The 23,391-nt window shown below is 42.6% G+C and overlaps 1 protein-coding gene across 1 annotated transcript in view; it reads right to left on the bottom strand.

Annotated features, from left to right (window-relative positions):
* Positions 1–23,391, bottom strand: part of LOC311145851 (actin-histidine N-methyltransferase-like) — a 46,548-nt gene that overhangs the window by 6,775 nt on the left and 16,382 nt on the right. The window contains exons 6-9 of the mRNA XM_084182187.1: positions 22,152–22,408; positions 3,381–3,439; positions 2,575–2,689; positions 1,220–1,294 (exon numbers count right to left, since the gene is read on the bottom strand). Coding sequence (XP_084038313.1) covers positions 1,220–1,294; positions 2,575–2,689; positions 3,381–3,439; positions 22,152–22,408 — 506 coding nt within the window. The remainder of the gene's footprint in view (positions 1–1,219; positions 1,295–2,574; positions 2,690–3,380; positions 3,440–22,151; positions 22,409–23,391) is intronic.

The raw sequence follows: 23,391 nt of genomic DNA, 5'->3' as shown, positions 1-23,391 counted from the left end.
TGAAAACAAGTGTATGGGCCAGGAGAAACTGTAAAACATGGTTTGGTTTTCTAAAAAAACAGCCACTACAACCTTTTTTTACTGGATGGTAGCTAAAGTTAGCTGAACTTCCCCTTTATCATCCGATTGGAACTCAACCTCTAGAAGGTTCCTGTAGATTGTAATGGGTTGGATCATTTGGATGTAAACAATGTGGTGAACATTCCACCCACTATTCCTATGTACCATTTTGCCTCATAACCATGTTATAATTTCTGATCTAGTGGAAGCTTCACATGGGCACAGAGAATCCCCACACCACTCCACTCACGTATGGCTCCAACATATTACATCCACATTTACAGATAGCAGAACGGAACGAGTGTGAGAGGTAAAAAAGGAGAGCGAGAGACAGGGCAGGGGATAGAGAGGAGGAGTGATAAAGCTTAGTTGGGAATGTAGCTTAGTGGTTTGTGTCTCTGTGAGCTCAGGCAGGTTCTATGTCCAAAATGGCACCCTATTCCCTATGTAGTGCACTACTTTTTACCAGGGACCATAGTGCTCTGGTCAAAAGTAGTACACTAGATGGGGAATAGGGTGCTATTTCAGACACACCCTCTGTGAGCTCAGGGCACTTCGGCCGGACGGTGATATCTGCCGGAGGAATCATAGGATCAAGAGGCTCGACTTCCCATCACCCCCCTCTCAACCACACACACACACACACATTGCTGTCTCTCTAAATCTTATCAAATAATTCCCATTCTGAAAAGAGAGAGGTGGGGATGGGGAGGAGGAGGAGGAGGAGAGGGAGCCGTAGAGGTTGGTGGCGTTCCGATTCTCCACCCCTCTCCCAAAGCATGGATTTAACAACTGTGGAAACTCCCTCCAGGCAATAAGTCTGACTCCCAGCCTGACCCTCTCTCTCTCTCCCTGACATAACATCAACACTGGACACCAGTCAGTCATCCAGTCAGGAACCAACCACCTTTCAATTGATATACACATACATGATGCAATTAGATCATACACTTCTACATAACCCATAATAACTCAACATTATGTACAGGACAAATATGTAAAGTAGGTAAGCCTTTTTCAAGCCAGTAAGGCAGGATCCCATCTCCTGTTTCTGTAGCGTGAGGCAGCTTGATGTACACCCCACCCCCAGACAGGACACTAGTTTTGTCTAGTAGCTAAAGAGCAAACGATGCAGTAGTTTCATGCTGCCCAGACTCACCTGGTCGTTCTCTTTGTAGTCCTGCAGAGCCACACACTCACACCTGTCATCCTCCAGGTTGTAACCAGTGGTGATCTGCGCAACACACAACAGGCAAACTGTAATTGATCCATTCACTGATTGATTAATGACAGTTGGAAAAGCTCATGGAAGCATTTTACATTCATATTTTAGTCATCTTATCCAGAGCGACTTACAGGAGCAATTAGGGTAAAGTGCCTTGCACAAGGGCACATCAACACATTTATTTTCACCTAGTCAGCTCGGGGATTTTAACCAGAGACCTTTCGGTTACTGGCCCAACGCTCTTGGTTTTATAATATGGACTGGTTCAAATCAAACTTTATTTAAAGTGCATTTAAAAACGCAACACACTTTACAGTAAAACATTTTATGTAGTTATAGTTCGGAGCAGCACAGTGAATTGTCTGCGCTCCTTTACTGACTGACTGGCGATACAATTTACAGCAAGTTTATTTTATATAGTGTACGTGACCAGCTAAACTAACAAATGTACAATATTTTTTCTCTCCTAGTATTAGAAGAGCTGAATATCAAATCATCCATTCCTTTGGTAACAATCTCAAGGGACTAATGAACAAAATCAGCAAGCAAATGTATTTCAAAACATGAATGTATTAGTTTAGTATACGTAATCAATGAGTATATCAATACAAATAATTCCCTCATCCGGAGTTAGTGAGAGCTTTACAAATAGGCAGAAATTAAGGAAATTGAATGAACCCAAACAATTTCTCACCAGTGAGTAACACTGTAGCAACTAGGGCTGAAGAAGAGCAATAAAATGTGGAAATATGTCGGAGGAAGTTGTAACCCATTTTTATTAAACTAAAACCAAGGGAATACACAGGAAGACATTTTATTACATGTCTTTAATGACTCGCTTTGTCTACGTATCGGGCTTTCACAAATCAAATCAAATTTAAGGGGCGTAGATGCAGTTTACATGCATACGCAAGGAGGAGATGATATTGCTCCGTTACAATCAGTCGCTGAACACAATCAAAGCCAAATGATTGCGATAAATAAAAGAGCCCATGAGATAAGAGTAATCAACTGAGGAAAACACATCACACTGTGTGGTTTCTCTCAAATCTAGAATTCTCTACAGCAGATTTCTTGACTGTGTGTGTGTGTGTCGATTTATTTACAAAAAAGCTAGGATTTTAAGATTCCTAAAACATTTTATTTTATAAATTAAAACCTCTCGCACAGTGGGTGGAGGATGTTCGTGTGCAGTTGTGTAATAGGCACGTTTCAGCCATGCAATAGGCACGTTTCAGCCATGCAATAGGCACGTAATAAGTGTATAATAGTGTGTTTGTAGTACTCACCAGGCCGTTGGTATGGTTACACATGTCCCAGAGAGGGATTAGGGCGAGGGTGACGCGGCTACCGTCCTCTGTAGGGATCTGGTTCTGGCGGGTCATCACTGAGGAAACCGCCCATCTATAGGGGTCAAAGGTCACGGTCAGCCAATTATCAAATCAGCAACAAAACTCACTTTCCTGGACTAACCAATCACAACAAGTGCCCTGTGTTTTTCCTGACTAGTTGTTAGTTATAGCCTCACGTGGTCGGGACATCAGTCCTACTCATAACCTTGGCTTTAGTAACAGTTGAAGTATGCAAAACTAACTGCTTGTTCTAGTGACCACGGCTGTGGATGGTACAGTAGGCGATTGTTCAAAAATATCATCTTGATTATTAATTGAACACTAGGGCATCCAATAAATATAAATCTGTGATCTTGTTATAATGATGTTGAGGCATGAATTATTATTCTAAACGACATTCTAAAGTGGGCTAACAGTAGTTCCTCCAAAAAGCCTTGGCGCCACGGTGACAAGACAACAACACACGCCGTCCCAGCTCCGTCATTCCCACAACACATTGCCCGGCGGGAGCGGAGGATTGCATCACATTCAACACAATGGGAAGATAAAGAGGCCGACGACAAATGATTCCCTCAAAGATAACGGAAGAACAAGGAGAACAAACACTCCGTTTTAACAGGCCATCCTGGATGCCGGCAGTAGTTCTACACTCTCCGGACATGCACACACACAAACACACACACACACAAAGGGGGGTGGAGGGCAAGCGTTTCAAAAGCAGGCCAACGCGCACACACACCAACCTGTAGTCGTCAAACGTAAAGGCGTCCTTCAAGGGCAGTTTACTGGTGGTCGGATGAGTCTGGAAATGAAAGGTTAGGAGAGAAAAAGGAAAGAAAAGAAAGGACAGATGGAGGGAGGGAGAAAAGAGAGTAACAAAATGTAATATTAAATCAGTGTGTGGAATTTCATTATGCGGCTGATACATGAAAGTGTGTTAGCGGTGTGTGTAAATGTGTGTGAATTAGTGTGTGTTAGCGTGTGTCTATTAAAGTCGTGTGTGTGTTAGCACGCACTTTAGTGTGTGTTTGTGTGTGTGTGCGTGCATGTGTTAGCGTCCATGGTGCAAGCAAGGATCAGGATGGCGTTAGCCCCCCATACATCACTGTCAACTTAATTTGTTGTGCCCAGCAGCCGTCATAAATCTGCTTCATCAATTTGGGTGACAGAGAGCCACCAGTGACACAGAAATCTACATTTAAAGCCACACACTGGACGCCTCCAAGGGCTCATTTACAACCGAGCAGGAGCTAGAGGGCGGGAGGACTAGCACACTACACACCTAGAAAGATACAGATGGGGGAGACAGAGAGAGAAAGAGTGAGGAGAGAGAGGGCAGAAGGAGAGCAGAGAGAGTGAGAAAGCAGAGAGCAGAGTGAGCAGAGTGAGAGCAGAGAGAGAGAGCAGAGAGAGCAGAGAGAGAGGAGAGAGAGAGAGAGCAGAGAGAGAGCAGAGAGAGAGCAGAGAGAGAGCAGAGAGAGAGCAGAGAGAGAGCAGAGAGAGAGCAGAGAGAGAGCAGAGAGAGAGCAGAGAGAGAGCAGAGAGAAGAGAGAGAGCAGAGAGAGAGCAGAGAGAGAGAGCAGAGAGAGAGAGCAGAGAGAGAGAGCAGAGAGAGAGAGCAGAGAGAGAGCAGAGAGAGAGCAGAGAGAGAGCAGAGAGAGCAGAGAGAGCAGAGAGAGAGCAGAGAGAGAGCAGAGAGAGAGCAGAGAGAGAGCAGAGAGAGAGCAGAGAGAGCAGAGAGAGCAGAGAGAGAGCAGAGCACCAGGGTCTAATAACTGCGCTTCCTGAAGCCCTTTATTTATCTAGGCAAGTCAGTTAAGAACAAATTCTTAGTTACAATGACTGCCTTCCCCGGCCAAACACGGACGACGCTGGGCCAATTGTGCTCCGCCCTATGGGACTCCCAATCACATCCGGAATGTGATACAGCCTGGAATCGAACCAGGGTCTGTAGTGACGCCTCTAGCACTGAGATGCTGCGCCACTCGGGAGCTGCAGTAAAAATAGACTACAGTTCAGTAGGAACCCAGAGTAAGACAGCTAAGGCTCTCTCTTTGTTACACACATAACCACCTCATTGTGTCTGTGTGGTGGTTGGTCGTTAATACAACACGTCTGTCTGATCATCTTGTTTACCCATCTGTCTCTTCAAAGTAGTATTTCATTGATTATAATAGGGAGTGTTGAGTGAGTTGACACCGGCTAGGGCTGTGGTGGTAAAGGTAAGAGTGGTCACATCATATTTCTCCCACAGGGTGGATGGCTGGTGTGGCAGGGTGGGTGTGTGTGTGTGTAATAGACACAGTCCGGCAGTGACACTGATTCATCCCTACAGTAAAGTGAGGAAAATCACGCTCACTGGGCCACATGACACGCACTGTCCAACCCTAACCTACCCCCCTCACCACACAGACACTGTACCTCAAATAAACCTAAAGTTCAATAGAAGTTGCTACTTTAACTCTTAGACACTCAGATGACGGTTGACAGGGTGTCCCCAAACATTGAGGAAGGGGGACGGGATTATACCCCAGCACCCTCCCTCCCTCCCCCCACCCTGGTTATGACAGAGGTAGCGGTATGGAGGAGCAGTGTTGAGCCTCGTCCTGCTCTGACAGCCATTAAAAGATAAGAGTCTAGCCTCGCGGATGGATCCTAGCGGAGAGGAGGGGTGTCGTTGTGACGTCGAGCCCAGCAGCCAGACCTGATCCCAGGCTGGGCCCTGCCTGCTGCCTGCCTGTGGACGTGACATGGAAAGGCAGGAGGGGAAGAGGAGAAGCACACATTGATCGGGCGCTGCGCTGTCGCTGTGCCAACCTGTGTATTTACATGTATAGTCTTTCGAAGGGGTTGGGATCAAAACAGAAGAAATTGTAGCAGATATTTTTCTTCTAGATTTTTGCCTTAGTTACCAGAATGGTAAATCCTGACCATTGTGAATAAAAAAAAAATAACAGTCTGCACTGAAGAACCCTTTTTCCGCCATATACAGAGATACATCCCACACAGTGAGGGGAGTCCATCTTTCTCATTTGACTAGTCAGAGAGTGAGGGAAGGTTAGACAGACGGATACCTGGAGCGCCTCAGAGAGGAAGGGGAAGGTAAACGACACCACTGGGACACTAAACCATTTCTCATCACACCACACACACACTCCAAGGTTACTTTGCATTCGCTGCATACTGAGGTCACCTTATGAGGTCCGCACACGCACACACAAAATTACAAAACACAGTCCCACTGGAAGGGAGTGGCACTCTCCTATGCTTCAGATGGCCTCCTACACTTGAGACATGTAGCGAGACACATGTAGAACTGACTGACTGACAGTGTGTGTGTGTGTGTGTGTGTGTGTGTGTGTGTGTGTGTGTGTGTGTGTAGGGATCACAAGGAGGTGGGCTGGGATGGACTGGACAGGGAGGGAGATAATTTTTTTTTTTTTTTTGTCAGTCTCCAAGCCACTCAACATGTACGGAAGGTACAATCAGGTCAATTCAATTCAAAGCCAATGCGACAAGCTAATTTTCCAGCCCGGTCATCTGCGGCCGCCCACTTTAGAAAAACAGAGAGGGATGAGAGAGAGGCTGACATTGACAGTAGTCATTACACTGACACCAGCCCCCAACCTGAGCAGAGGACAGGAGAGAGGGATGAGAGGAGGAGGGGAGAGAGACAGAAGAGGGATGAGTGAGGGAAGAAGGGAGGAAAGGAGGAGTAGAGGAGCGCAACGGAGAGGGAAAGGGTGAAGAGGTGCAGGGAAGATGACAAAATAATGAAAGATGGAGCGTGGAGAGGGGGATGAGGTGAAAGGAGATGTAGTGGAGAAGAGAGGAAATGTGGGCAGGACACATACACACACCTTTCACAATCACACCAGCTTAAGAACACAGAGCTCAAGCCAACCGAGAAGGAGAGTTCACAAAGTTAGGAGTCATCTCTACACAACACCTTTCACTGTTCAACACCACGGCCATGAGGTGTCTTGGCTTCCAATACAACTCCATCACCACACAGTGGAATAATGTTAGTGATGCTGCTGTTCCAAACACTCATGTTTCATTACCATAATTAGAGTTATTTAAATGTCTTGTTTATTTTCAGTTGTTTTGTTTCCTGATGGTTGCTTATCGCAGTCTTTGGGTTTCAGCAACAGTATATAACACCTATGTACTATTATTACAACAACAACATGGGGGGGAAATAACTATGCTCATGTCATGTTATCAGTATTACATTCTACTATATTACCTTCATATCACCTTATACAACCCACCACTACCACCTAGTGGGCATTGATGGTAGTGTCTTTTCAGAGACAGGCGACCAAGTGTGTAATCATTAGTCCAAACCATAGCAAACTGTTTCCAACGTAAAACATTTTGCAATGAAAACAAGAGTTTCTAATGATCAGATTCAGTTAAATCCCTCCCTGTTTTGTTCCGTTTGCTTCCGTTTGGTTCCTAGTGACTACACTCCTGCTGTCAAGGCCACAAAACAGCACATTTCTGTCAAATAGCAACTTTATGATTCACTATTCTGCTTAATTCAGTCAATTGCATGAAAGCAAAGATTGAGAGGAAAAAGCAACTAGGGATGAGGGCGAGTACTCGATTCAAGGTTTGTATTAGATTATTAACGAGTAATTAGCAAGTGAAATGTACAGTGGGGGAAAAATGTTTTGTGCAAGTTCTCCCACTTAAAAAGATGAGAGAGGCCTGTAATTGTCATCATAGGTACACGTCAACTATGACAGACAAATTGAGAAAAAAAAATCCAGAAAATCACATTGTAGGATTTTTAATGAATTTATTTGCAAATTATGGTGGAAAATAAGTATTTGGTCACCTACAAACAAGCAAGATTTCTGCCTCTCACAGACCTGTAACTTCTTCTTTAAGAGGCTCCTCTGTCCTCCACTTGTTACCTGTATTAATGGCACCTGTTTGAACTTGTTATCAGTATAAAAGACACCTGTCCACTACCTCAAACAGTCACACTCCAAACTCCACTATGGCCAAGACCAAAGAGCTGTCAAAGGACACCAGAAACAAAATTGTAGACCTGCACCAGGCTGGGAAGACTGAATCTGCAATAGGTAAGCAGCTTGGTTTGAAGAAATCAACTGTGGGAGCAATTATTAGGAAATGGAAGACATACAAGACCACTGATAATCTCCCTCGATCTGGGGCTCCACGCAAGATCTCACCCCGTGGGGTCAAAATGATCACAAGAACGGTGAGCAAAAATCCCAGAACCACACGCGGGGACCTAGTGAATGACCTGCAGAGAGCTGCGACCAAAGTAACAAAGCCTACCATCAGTAACACACTACGCCGCCAGGGACTCAAATCCTGCAGTGCCAGACGTGTCCCCCTGCTTAAGCCAGTACATGTCCAGGCCCGTCTGAAGTTTGCTAGAGTGCATTTGGATGATCCAGAAGAGGATTGGGAGAATGTCATATGGTCAGATGAAACCAAAATAGAACTTTTTGGTAAAAACTCAACTCGTCGTGTTTGGAGGACAAAGAATGCTGAGTTGCATCCAAAGAACACCATACCTACTGTGAAGCATGGGGGTGGAAACATCATGCTTTGGGGCTGTTTTTCTGCAAAGGGACCAGGACGACTGATCCGTGTAAAGGAAAGAATGAATGGGGCCATGTATCGTGAGATTTTGAGTGAAAACCTCCTTCCATCAGCAAGGGCATTGAAGATGAAACGTGGCTGGGTCTTTCAGCATGACAATGATCCCAAACACAACGCCCGGGCAACGAAGGAGTGGCTTCGTAAGAAGCATTTCAAGGTCCTGGAGTGGCCTAGCCAGTCTCCAGATCTCAACCCCATAGAAAATCTTTGGAGGGAGTTGAAAGTCTGTGTTGCCCAGCGACAGTCCCAAAACATCACTGCTCTAGAGGAGATCTGCATGGAGGAATGGGCCAAAATACCAGCAACAGTGTGTGAAAACCTTGTGAAGACTTACAGAAAACGTTTGACCTGTGTCATTGCCAACAAAGGGTATATAACAAAGTATTGAGAAACTTTTGTTATTGACCAAATACTTATTTTCCACCATAATTTGCAAATAAATTCATTAAAAATCCTACAATGTGATTTTCTGGAATTTTTTTTCTCATTTTGTCTGTCATAGTTGGCGTGTACCTATGATGAAAATTACAGGCCTCTCGTCTTTTTAAGTGGGAGAACTTGCCCAATTGGTGGCTGACTAAATACTTTTTTCCCCCCACTGTATAAGCACTGAATTTTGTTTTTTATATCTAAAGACATGTTTACTTTTCGTGGAGTATGTGAAGTACAATGAAAATGTTTAAAATGACATGCCTTAAATATGGTCTGATGAATGTTATTAGGACAATAATAAACCATCTAGTCCTCCACTTGGCAAATCTGACCATAATTCTATCCTCCTGATTCCTGCTTACAAGCAAAAACTGAAGCAGGAAGTACCAGTCACTCGCTCAATAAGGAAGTGGTCAGATGACGCAGTTGCTAAGATAAAGGACTGTTTTGCTAGCACAGATTGGAATATGTTCCGGAATTCATCCGATGGGATTGAGGAGTATACCACATCAGCCACCGGTTTCATCAATAAGTGCATCGATGACGCTGTCCCCACAGTGACCGTACGTACATACCCCAACCAGAAGCCATGGATTACAGGCAACATCCGCACTGAGCTAAAAGGGTAGAGCTGCTGCTTTCAAGGAGCAGGACGCTAACCCGGACGCTTAAAAGAAACCCCGCTATGCCCTCCAATGAACCATCAAACAGGCAATGCATCAATACAGGACTAAGACTGAATCCTACTACACCGGCTATGACGCCCGTTGGATGTGGCAGGGCTTGCAAACTATTACGGACTACAAAGGGAAACACAGCCGCGAGCTGCACAGCGACACAAGCCTACCAGACGAGCTAAATTACTTCTATGTGCACTTTGAGCAAAGCATCACTGAAGCATGCATGAGAGCACCAGCTGTTCCGGACGACTGTGTGATCACGGTCTCCGTAGCCGATGTGAGTAAGATCTTTAAACAGGTCAACATTTACAAGGCTGCAGGGCCAGACGGATTACCAGGACATTTTCTCAGAGCATGCGCTGACCAACTGGCAAGTGTCTTCACTGACATTTTCAACCTGTCCCTGACCGAGTCTGTAATACCTACATGTTTCAAGCAGACCACCATAGACCCTGTGCCCAAGAACGCCAAGGTAACCTGCATAAATGACTACCGACCCATAGTACTCATGTCTCTAGCCATGAAGTGCTTTGAAAGGCTGGTCATGGCTAACATCAACACCATCATCCCAGAAACCCTAGACCCACTCCAATTCGCATACCGCCCAAACAGATCCACAGATGAACCTCTATTGCACTCCACACTGCCCTTTCCCACCTGGACAAAAGGAACACCTACGTGAGAACGCTGTTAATCGACTACAGCTCAGGGCCGAGCACGCCCCCATTCACATCGACAGGGTTGTAGTGGAGCGGGTCAAGAGCTTCAAGTTCCTTGGCGTCCACATCACCAACAAACTATCATGGTCCAAACACACCAAGACAGTTGTGAAGAGGGCACGAAAATACCTATTCCCCCTAAGGAGACTGAAAAGATTTGGCATGGGTCCTCAGATTCTCAAAAAGTTATACAACTGCACCATCGAGAGCACCCTGACTGGTTGCATCACCGCCTGGTATGGCAACTGCTCGACATCCGACCGCAAGGTGTTACAGAGGGTAGTGCATACGGCCCAGTACATCACTGGGGCCAAGCTTCCTGCCATCCAGGACCTCTATACCAGGCAGTGTCAGAGGAAGACCCTAAAAATTGTCAAAGACTCCAGCTCCCCTAGTCATAGACTGTTCTCTCTGCTACTGCAGGGCAAGCGGTACCGGAGCACCAAGTCTAGGTCCAAAATCCCCTTAACAGCTTCTACCCCGATCCAGAAGACTGCTGAACAGTTCATCAAATGGCTACCCGGACTTTTTGCATTGACCCCACCTTTTTTATGTAGCTGTTACTCTCTGTTTATTATCTATGCATAGTCACTTTACCCCTACATACATGTACATATCACCTCAATTACCTCGACTAACCTGTACCCCCGCACATTGACTCGGTACTGGTACATATATATAGCCTCGTTATTGTTATTTTGCATGACTTTAAAAACAACTTTAGTTAATTTAGTAAATATTTTCTTAACTCTTATTTTTCTTAAAACTGCACTGTTGGTTAAGGGCTTGTAAGTAAGCATTTCACGGCAAGGACTACACCTGTTGTATTCGGCGCATGTGACAAATACAACTTGATTTGATTTTTCATTTGATTTGAGCCACCCACCTTCAACTGAGAACTAACAAACATTTAATCAAAAACATGTCAACACACCAGTCCAGATCAGCCAAGAGACAATGACAAACATTAACTATTGCCATGATGAATATTTAATGTCTTATCTTGACAGTAATGTGAAATGTGAATGTTTTTCTCTTCCCTAATTGAGTTATTTAATGACAGAAACAAAGTGTTCCAACTAAAGAATGTGAAAATAATTTAGAGAAACTTAATTTGTATTGCTCCTTCAGTCCCTTTGATAAGAAAGGGACTACAGAACCTAAAGAGAGTTGTCTAGCCTACGTCCCAAATGGCACCCTACTCACTACATAGTGCAATACTTTTGACCAGAGCCCTATAGCTCTAATGCACTATATAGGGAATAGGGTGCCATTTGAAACATATCCCTAGTCTTCATTGGCTTGATCAAAAGGGAGAGCTGGAATGAATACCTCATTTTAACATGTCAGTTAATAACTTCAAATTAGCATACTGGGAGAGAGATTTGCATCACAATATCTGTCTTGCATTTCTTCTATTTCATAATAAAACTGTAATCACATTGTCTCTCAGTCTTCCTCACTGAAGCTACCTACAGCTGTCTACAGATAAACCAGGCCTTTCAAACTTAACAGCTATAGAGAGTAGAGGTACTGGCATTAACCCCTAAGAAAAGCAGTTGGCCATTCATCCATTATGAATTTTATATCTACAGTATAAAGCCTATATTTTACCATGCCGCTCATATTGAGATTTTAGTCATATGTTGCTTGGGAACATTGTGAATGACAATGACTCTCCCCCCAAAATTTGAATGAAGATCATAAATGTGTTGTATATATTGTGGTAAATATGACATGTTACAGTACACATCCACAAACACCGTCTGTATCCCAAATGGGACCCTAGTCTCCATAGTCATTACTTTTGACCAAAAGATGTGCACTATATCGTGAATAGTAGCGCACAATAGGGAATAGCGCATCCACCAATCACACAGGAGTGGTCTTCAGTTCAGACTAAGAGCTTTAGGAGGTGAAACAGCTCCCCCTGTTGGTAATGCGGTGGTCCTACAGGACAAGAACCCCCTGTGCCTGCCCCTCTCTCTGTCTCATTAGCAGTTTATCAGGCCCCTCTGAAATTGGGTGCAAGAGGCGATTCTGAAGCCACTCTACCCATCTCCCTACAGATGGAAACATCTTAAAACCCAATCCCTCTTGCCGGGCACGCCTCGGCGCACTGACAGACAGGTGGACGTGCAAAGACAGAGAGATGGAAGGACAGAGAGATGGAAGGACGGGAAAGAAGAGAGAAAGAGGCAGACAGAGAGAGAGACACGACTGACTTTTAACAAGAGCCAAAACGAACCCGGCCCAGAGATTGACTCTGTACCTGGCTTCAAGGTGAATGTTATACAGCTGGAGCTATAACACTTTCTTTAGGAGATAAATCAACTTACAATACCAGGCTTTGGATTTGTGAGTTTGCAGACACTAAGAACTGGGATCTGAATCGAAGGTTCCAAAGTTCACATGAATACCGTCTGGCACAAAAATAAATCACAGAAGTCAATCAGAATTTTAATACAAAATAAAGGACGATTCTGTGGGAAAGTCAACCTGAGCACGCCCAAATAAAGTTAGTAATTGGCAAATGAAACCATGTTCATAATTATCCTTAAGGTCTATATGAGTTCAGGCTTTATTTGAAAAGTTGAATTGCAAGAATTTCGGCCACATAGGAGGCCCAATCACATTTCATGGCTTTTTTAAAGAGCTCACAGAGCTTGTTTCTCCACTCACAGCTGTCCCCCAGTGTTCGTTATGAAGATGAGATGTTATTGAAGCAATACAGACCAAATTAAAGTGTCTTGAGTTGTATTTGTGTGTTCTACATTCTTGTTGAGATAGGGGGTGACAGACAGGCAATTTTAACATCCATTACGTTAGTTTGGGGGGGGAGTAAAACATGCACCTTGGATCATCATGAAACGTTCTCTGTAAAGCTAACTTTCATCTAAGTTCTAGAAGCAAACCTGATGGACATCATGAAAATGATCGGAGAGGTTGAGGAAGTTCATGAGTAAAAACAAACAAAATAGAATTATTGTAAAATTGACAGTGTCCATAAAATGTATATAGTATGTATAAGCTGGAAGTTCACTAGTTTACTCCAATTAGGGAAGGGGTGGTGGGGTTGGAAAGTAATAACGGGAAATATATATTAAATTATATGTACAGTGAGGGAAAAAAGTATTTGATCCCCTGCTGATTTTGTATGTTTGCCCACTGACAAAGAAATGATCAGTCTATAATTTTAATGGTAGGTTTATTTGAACAGTGAGAGACAGAATAACAATAAAAAAATCCAGAAAAACGCATGTCAAAAATGTTCTAAATTGATTTGCATTTGAATGAGGGAAATAAGTATTTGACCCCCTCTCAATCAGAAAGATTTCTGGCTCCCAGGTGTCTTTTATACAGGTAACGAGCTGAGATTAGGAGCACACTCTTAAAGGGAGTGCTCCTAATCTCAGTTTGTTACCTGTATAAAAGACACCTGTCCACAGAAGCAATCAGATTCCAAACTCTCCACCATGGCCAAGACCAAAGAGCTCTCCAAGGATGTCAGGGACAAGATTGTAGACCTACACAAGGCTGGAATGGGCTACAAGACCATCGCCAAGCAGCTTGGTGAGAAGGTGACAACAGTTGGTGCGATTATTCGCAAATGGAAGAAACACAAAATAACTGTCAATCTCCCTCGGCCTGGGGCTCCATGCAAGATCTCACCTCGTGGAGTTGTAATGATCATGAGAACAGTGAGGAATCAGCCCAGAACTACACGGGAGGATCTTGTCAATGATCTCAAGTCGGCTGGGACCATAGTCACCAAGAAAACAATTGGTAACACACTACGCCGTGGAGGACTGAAATCCTGCAGCGCCCGCAAGGTCCCCCTGCTCAAGAAAGCACATATACATGCCCGTCTGAAGTTTGCCAATGAACATCTGAATGATTCAGAGGAGAACTGGGTGAAAGTGTTGTGGTCAGATGAGACCAAAATGGAGCTCTTTGGCATCAACTCAACTCGCCGTGTTTGGAGGAGGAGGAGGAATGCTGCCTATGACCCCAAGAACACCATCCCCACCGTCAAACATGGAGGTGGAAACATTATGCTTTACCTCCTTCCCTCAGCCAGGGCATTGAAAATGGGTCATGGATGGGTATTCCAGCATGACAATGACCCAAAACACACGACCAAGGCAACAAAGGAGTGGCTCAAGAGGAAGCACATTAAGGTCCTGGAGTGGCCTAGCCAGTCTCCAGACCTTAATCCCATAGAAAATCTGTGGAGGGAGCTGAAGGTTCGAGTTGCCAAACGTCAGCCTTGAAATCTTAATGACTTGGAGAAGATCTGCAGATCTGATGAGTGGGACAAAATCCCTCCTGAGATGTGTGCAAACCTGGTGGCCAACTACAAGAAATGTCTGACCTCTGTGATTGCCAACAAGGGTTTTGCCACCAAGTACTAAGTCATGTTTTGCAGAGGGGTCAAATACTTATTTCCCTCATTAAAATGCAAATCAATTTATAACATTTTTGACATGCGTTCTTCTGGATTTTTTTGTTGTTATTCTGTCTCTCACTGTTCAAATAAACCTACCATTAAAATTATAGACTGATCATGTCTTTGTCAGTGGGCAAACGTACAAAATCAGCAGGGGATCAAATACTTTTTTCCCCTCACTATATATATACACATGTATGTATATGCATTTGTATGTATGTATGTATGTATATGTATATTTACGAGAAAAAAAACATATGGGGGATTGGAAGTGATGCAGACAATTACATTGATGGAAGTTACAATCTATCTGCAATATTAAAGCTCATCTACCCCCTAAAAAAGTAAAAATAACTTTCATCTAAGTTTTATACGGTCTATAATTGGATTCTCTCTTTTCATTGTCAATATCATTTTTCAGCATTATGATATCCGTAACATCGATAACGGTTGTGGATGTGATGGATATTGTTGTATCATATCTTAGCTTCAGAAGCTTGTGCATTCAACACATTTTGTGTGCTTGTTCTGGGATGTATTCTTCAGACTTTTACAGAAGCAAATTGTTGATATCGTGAAAAGTATGTGTTCTCTATCAAAGATTATTTTGGAAAATATATGCTTAAATGCCTTTCTCATACATGGTAGTACTCTTTCTTAGATAGAAAGATGAGAAGAGTGTTTATAAACAATATGTGAATAGTCCTCGAGTGTCTTTTTCAAATGAAAGCCCCCCCAAAATATACTGACTTCATCCAGTGTCCAGAAAAGTGAATTGGCAGTATAGGTACATGAACATTCTCATTTGCATATTTTATCATTAAATCTTTAAGATATGAATATCTATTTCCGACTAACATCCATAACGGAGGGTGTAACATCCATAACGGTCATTCTTCCTCTCTAAAGTAATAATGGAAATGACAATCTTTTCAAAATTATCATTTTTGTGTTCAGCCATGCCGTTCCTTCGAAATGGCTATCCATGTTTTGACCTAAGACTTACAGACTTTTGCTAATATGTTCAGTCACCCTAGAAAGCTTGTCCATTTCATGAAACATCCATAACGCTACATATTTGCTTTATTTCTCCAACATGCCAATATTTAGAAGTCCACTTTCTTGGGTGTACACCACCAAGGGGTACAATAGACACACATCAAACATTTTATGTATATTTGGTTGTCCATTCTGTGAGACATTAAAAGTTGTGATGTTGCGTGCAAATGTAACGTCTATAATGTTGGAATCGCCCTAAACACCTTTACTCCTCAGTCTACCCTGTCTCGGAGCTCTACGGACAATTCCTTCCACCTCATGGCTTGGTATTTGCTCTGACATGCACTGTCAACTGTGGGACCTTATATAGACAGGTGTGTGCCTTTCCAAATCATGTCCAGTCAATTGAATTTACCACAGGTGGACTCCAATCAAGTCGTAGAAACATCTCAAGGATGATCAATGAAAACAAAATTATGCACCTGAGCTCAATTTCGAGTATCATAGCTAAGGGTCTGAATACTTACGTAAATAAGATAATTCTGTTTTTAATTTTAAATGCTTTTGCAAAAATTTATAAAAACCTCTTTTCGCTTTGTCATTATGGGGTATTGTGTGTAGATTGATGAGGAAAAAAATAATTTAATCAATTTTAGAATAAAATGAACAAAATGAATAACAAATGTGGAAAAAGTCAAGGGGTCTGAATACTTTCCGAATGCACTGTATTTTAGAGTTAAAAACATGATGTAATTTAACAGAATAAAATAACAATAGTGTGAAGTGATTCGCATCTCGCATCTGGAACAGTTATTCTCAAAGAGTGATCATTTGAAACGGGGCTCAATTTGGCGAGTTGAAAGACATTTTTCAGGGTTACAAACCAAACTGTCTTTCCAATATACAGATGTTTGATTTAGTTTATTAGGCCAGTTCCTTGGAATTTTCTATATGGATTAACAATTCTACATTGAACACTGCATGGGGATGAATTATGGCCACGACATCTGTTTGGTGAGTAGGCCTCGCTTCAACATCCTGAAGAGTCTATTGACACACCAAAATCTGTCAGTTTAAGCTAGAGATATGTTTTTTTGCATGGGCTGCGTCTCAATCCACCGCATCCGCCTATGTCGGCGTTCCGCATCTGCAGTGGAAGGTGGCTGAGCTACAGCGGTGTTAGCAAGACCAGGAAACATCCAGAAAATCGGTTTTAATGACTGATGAAAATACGTTCTGTCTTTATCAAACTAATATTTTTGCATATTTTCAGTGTGGTAATAGCATAGGCTAACCAATTCTAAATGCCACTAGCAGTTAACAAAGTAGGGTCGTTACTAACATAAGTTACCACAGCCACAAAGTCATAAACCCTGCTTGTTTCTACAATTTCGCATCTTCAAATCTGATTTTAAACCTTACCCTTAACCACTTATGCCTAAACTTAAATTACGAGTTTTTGTTTTCAGGAATTTTACGATATAGCCAATTTTGACTTTGTGGGTGTGGTAACTAGTGACAACCGCAAAGTAGCCTAAGCGGAAAATGATGTAATTATTCCAAAACTGCAGCTCATTGTTGGAACACATCCATTTTGAATGTGATAAAACTGTCGTCATTTGACAAGGAATGTAGCTTGTGTATCCCATCAGTTCGATACGTTTTTATAGGCATTTATTTCTATAGGCGCACTCAGCACGCGTGTGTAGAGCAAGCAGTCGGAACGCAATTGAGTGAGTGAGGCATGGAGGGGAAAGGGAATTTAGGGAGCAGAACTGTGTGATGCTTGGCTTGGTTTATTTTGAGTTGTGTCCCGCAAATGCACATGTACAAGTGGAACACTAGAGTCAAAGCAAATTAACGTTGTCAAGACAAAATTTCAGTTAAAGATAGAGTTTTAACATCAGTTCGAGTACTCGAGTACTCATGCCCATCCCTATATGTGACGCGCTGAAGCCTGCCTACTGTTGCCTGTATGCATTTGAATGGCGAATGGGAAGCACGCTTCAATTATCAGTTGAGAAATGTTAAAAAATTTAGCTCTTTGTAATTGTGGCCATCAAAACTGTTTTTAAACACACGATTGCATTTACAATTGTTACGCAATGGTTGGGCTTATAAAAGCACGTTTCACTCCAGCAGCAACGAATGAGCTGTTTGAGAAGTTGTAGCAGCAGCTCTCACACTGTCTGACAGGATTTCCTCTCATAGGCTTTGTATCTGCACGCTGTATGCGTGTGATAAACATAACGACTTACAAAAATACACAAGCCAATTTAAATTCCACTAAATTAGGCAAATTAACCTATAGGCCTAGACCAATAAGCATGACGAGGGCTGTGGCGGTCACAAAATTTTGTCAGCCGGTGATTGTCAAGCATATACACCCCCCCTCCCCCAGTGGTGGTTGTCCCACTGCCTATCCTAAGTTGAATGCACCAATTTGTAGGTCGCTCTGGATAAGAGCGTCTGCTAAATGACTTAAATGTAAATAACTGTCGGTCTTACGGTAATTGACATTAATTAACATAAACACATTTAGCATCTTCTGGCTTCCACACATAGCCTACAAGCCACTGATGCAGGCCTTTGGAACATCCACATTTTAAGAAGTATAATAAATCCATGTAATAAAGCCTACACCTTCACAATAAATCCATTATTTATTTTAGACAGGTCTAAAGAAGAAAATGTAGTCTATTTCAGAAGAAAATAATAGCATACTCTGAGTTGTCCTTATGTTAGGTCCTGATGTGGCTATGCCAAATGGCTGTGGGCTACACTAGTTCATTTAGCAGGCAAGATTTGCTTATAATTCCGTGGCATTATTTTATATTATAGTATGAAGAATACAATTGAACAAAGTTCAATAAAATAAATATTTTCTCCAAACGATTTGAGGGAGTGCGCATATGCGGCTATTCTGTGTTGAGCAGTTAACAAAGAAATGGGTACTCCTATATACTTAATGTAGAGTTATTAATGTCCCTTTAGTTGTTCTACAAACGTTGGGCAATATGTTTGTATTTTATATACATTGTAAGGCTGCATGATGAGACTAATGATGATTTGAAAAAGGTTGCTTGAAAGGCATAGCTTAGTTTTCTTGCGCAGGCTGTACACACGCCAATAGTTTGTCATTCACAATTTGACAAGCACTTGATAATGCCTTGAATTTCACAGCGGCATCCCCTTTGTGGCCGTCATGCACCCTCAAAAAATCCATGCCTTTTGCGGCCTGCAGTGCTGCGTTGTGCCCTTCTCCCTGAGTGTGCTGCGCAATCCGAAGCGTCTCTCACCCACACGGCTCTCCGTCACATGATCGGGTCTTTCTCACAGGCTACAAGTTAAGACAGACACATCGGGGACGCAACTGCGCACATCCTTATCCAATTCCGAGGTGCATATTGAAGATATTGGAAGAAATGTCCACATTTTCAGCCAACAAGATGAGTAGGCCTAACGAACAGCAAAAGCACTTGCCTATGTCAATCTACTATCCCCCATAGTACAAAAGTTGACCTATTCTATTCTGTGCAAGAAATAAATATTCCAAACATAGTCTGGGACAGTTGTGGGATGCGATAGATCCCAAATTAATACAACCACTAGCATCAAATAAACTTTTTTATGCAATGTGGCTGACGCAACAGATCAGAACGTTTAGCTTAAAATGTTGATAAACTACTAGGCTATTTCACATTATAAGCGCAGCAATGCGGACATGGTAGTAAGCTATAAGCGCGAATGTTCCATTATCAAAAGTGACCGCAAATGCAATTATGCATGTAATGCTTTTATTATAAAGGTGCATTTTTATGGTAAAACTTATCTTCCCCAAACATGAAACTCACGCGCTGCTTATACAGTTGAAGTCGGAAATTTAAATACACTTAGGTTGGAGTCATTAAAACTTGTTTTTCAACCACTCCACACATTTCTTGTTAACAAACTATCGTTTTGGCAAGTCGGTTAGGACATCTACTTTGTGCATGACACAAGTAATTTTTCCAACAATTGTTTACACAGACAGATTATTTCACTTATAATTCACTGTATCACAATTCCAGTGGGTCAGAAGTTTACATACACTAAGTTGACTGCCTTTAAACAGCTTGGAAAATTCCAGAAAATGATGTCACGGCTTTAGAAGCTTCTGATAGGCTAATTGACATAATTTGAGTCAATTGGAGGTGTACCTGTGGATGTATTTCAAGGCCTACCTTCAAACTCAGTGCCTCTTTGCTTGACATCACGGGGAAATCTAAAGAAATCAGCCAAGACCTCAGAAAAAAGAATTGTAGACCTGTAGCAATTTCCAAACGCCTCAAGGTACCACGTTCATCTGTACAAACAATGGTACGCAAGTACAAACACCATGGCACCACGCAGCCGTCATACCGCTCACGAAGGAGACGCGTTCTGTCTCCTAGAGATGAACGTACTTTGGTGCGAAAAGTGCAAATCAATCCCAGAACAACAGCAAAGGACCTTGTGAAGATGCTGGAGGAAACAGGTACAAAAGTATCTATATCCACAGTAAAACGAGTCCTATATCGACATAACCTGAAAGGCCGCTCAGCAAGGAAGAAGCCACTGCTCCAAAACCGCCATAAAAAAGCCAGACTACGGTTTGCAACTGCACATGGGGACAAAGATCGTACTTTTTGGAGAAATGTCCTCTGGTCTGATTAAACAAAAATAGAACTGTTTGGCCATAATGACCATCGTTATGTTTGGAGGAAAAAGGGGGTGCTTGCAAGCCGAAGAACACCTTCCGAACCGTGAAGCACAGGGGTGGCAGCATCATGCTGTGGGGGTACTTTGCTGCAGGAGGGACTAGAAGGCATCATGAGGAAGGAAAATTATGTGGAAATATTGAAGTAACATCTCAAGACATCAGTCAGGAAGTTAACGCTTGGTCGCAAATGGGTCTTCCAAATGGACAATGACCCCAAGCATACTTCCAAAGTTGTGGCAAAATGGCTTAAGGACAACAAAGTCAAGGTATTGGAGTGGCCATCACAAAGCCCTGACCTCAATCCTATAGAAAAGTTGTAGGCAGAACTGAAAAAGCGTATGCGAGCAAGGAGACCTACAAACCTGACTCAGTTACACCAGCTCTGTCAGGAGGAAGGTGCCAAAATTCACCCAACTTATTGTGGGAAGCTTGTGGAAGGCTACCCGACACGTTTGACCCAAGTTAAACAATTTAAAGGCAATGCTACCAAGTACTAATTGAGTGTATGTAAACTTCTGACCCACTGGGAATGTGATGAAAGAAATAAAAGCTGAAATAAATCACTCTACTATTATTTTGACATTTCACATTCTTAAAATAAAGTGGAGATCCTAACTAACCTAAGACAGGGAATTTTTACTAGGATTAAATGTCAGGAATTGTGAAACACTGAGTTTAAATGTATTTGGCTAAGGTGTATGTAAACTTCCGACTTCAACTGTATATGCCAGTTAGGCTCTACACTCCTTGTAAAGCAGATTAATGTGCTTCATTTTAAGAAGTTATTTGGCCACTTTAGTTGTGATACAAACCTTATTAAAACATAAAGGCCTATGGGCTAGGCTACATGAGGTGTGCGACTATGATTCGAACAAGTAAAAAAAGGCATTGTTTCTTATGCTGGGCATAATTCACAAGTGATAATATATCATTCACAAGTAATAGGCTAATATTGTCACCCATCAGACTATTCTTGGTTTAATCTTGTCTGTACATATACTAAATGTGTGACATTTGTTTTGATTTAGAATGGACCATTATCATGCACCTGTATCGAAACAGGGGCAGCGGGAAAAAATACATGTAATCTAAGCACTTAAATAGCGAATGGAGGACGCTTTTCCCCGTGGTTTATTTTCATGCCAGCCAGGGAGGCTATACTCCTGTTGTAAATATAAGCAATGTGCTTAATATTAGGAAAGTTGAGAAATAAATATAGTAGGCCTAGCCTATAGAAAGCTGATGGGATCCTCTTTTTATTAGTGGCCATCACTCTGTTTTCTCATGCAATTGCATAGCCTATAGAAATGTTGCGCAACATGAGCTCATGGCCTCTCATGAAGTGTTTGATTTAGATTTTCGATTACATTTGCATTGATGTCAGAGTGATTAGAGGGACAATAGAGTGCTGAGCACCAGGTAGTTAGAAAGTTTGGTAGGCTACTAATGACCAGCAGCAGCATCAGAGCTTGGAGAAGCCTAATTACCGTGACTAAACGGTCATGTGGAATTTGACTGCCTTCATGACCGCCGGTGTGGTGGTAATACGGTCACCGCAGCAGCCCTAAGCATGACCAGTCAAATGTAAATGTATTACCATCGATTGATATTTCCATCAATGAATAGGCTAAAAGCATTATTTTGCAATGGGATTTTGTTGCATCTCCCGGACGATTGGCTTTTGGACGATACTTTTTTTGGGACTGGACCAAAAGCTGGCTATTACCGGCTAATGGAAACCCTGGCGTGTGAGTGAGAGCGAGCGAGAGTGAGAGCGAGCGAGAGTGAGAGCAAGTGTGAGAGAGAGCAAGTGAGCGAGCGAGCGTGAATACCCATTTGCCATTCACCTGGATGACTTTGTAGAAGTATGCGTACTGCCGTGCGGTGTTCTTGTACTGGCTGAGGACATCCTGGATAGCCTGAGTGGACAACAGATGGCGTACTTCCTCCTCCTCGTAGTAGAGAGGGGTGTCGTAGTCCCCGGGGAGGGTCTTGATGTAGGGCAGCCAGGGGGAGGAGGGGTCAGCCCGCTCACACAGCAGGTGGAGGGCCAGGGTCACATTACCCATGGCCTGGAGAATACGGTCCTGGCTGTACAGGGGACCTGGGAGGGAGAGAGGAGAGTTTACATACAGAACAGTGTGTATGTTGAGGTGTGTGCGTGGATCCTAGGGGAGGACAAAGCACAGGGGGTTTCAAATGTCAGAGCTCAAAGTCTTGTTGTCAATTAAGGGTAGTATGTTTCTTTTCTCCACGTGCAAAAGTTATTCCACCAACAAATAGACCGAGATGGCCAGCTTGTCTGTATTTAACTGAATTTACACATTATGGGCAAAACCACAGTATATGGGCCTAGGGTTGGGTGATATGGCCACATTTTTGATAGTATTTTATATTTTTGATTAAAAGTTCTAAATATGCTTTATGAGTAGTTCATGACCTTAGGGTGGTTCCAGAACGAATTTTCATTCATTTCTGCATTTCTTGCAATTTCTGTTATCATGTCCACACTGTGCAATGCAGGGCTGCATGATATGGGCCAGAAATCTAGGACTAATTAATTGGTGAACTGTTGGAATCATGGAAATAGAATGATTATTCTAATTCTATAGTTGGAATAATGTTTGACATGACAACGAATGAATAAGTCAGGGAGGAATTATTGACAAGGTATGAACCAAGTGTTGGTCAGTGTTTCCAGGTGACCCTAATGAGATTTTACATTACACGTTTTCTTACTCGTAGCTAGCTAACATAATCATGCTTCGTCTATTCCTCTCTGATTTAGAAGATACCATTGCACAAACGTTTAGAGATGATCCGATCGCTGATTACTTTGTTTTGTACAACACCCCTCATTTTAACGTCACCACAAACAACTTCAAATGATGGCAGTCTCAGATTGAAGTATGTAGCGAACGATAGAGCAGCGGAAGAATTCAGTTTGAGTCATCAGGCAAACGTTTGCTCTGACTTTGTACATTTAGCAAGCTACTAGAAAGCTAGCTAGCCAGCTAACCAGCGATTAGCAGCTAACAATATTTATTTTAGCCACAACTTGCTAAGAAAAGACAAACTAGCAGACAG

Source organism: Coregonus lavaretus, assembly GCF_964263955.1.
Source record: "Coregonus lavaretus genome assembly, chromosome: 18".
Taxonomy (NCBI): Eukaryota; Metazoa; Chordata; class Actinopteri; order Salmoniformes; family Salmonidae; genus Coregonus; species Coregonus lavaretus.
Note: the sequence above shows the minus strand (reverse complement) of the source record. Positions and strands in the feature narration are given on the sequence as shown.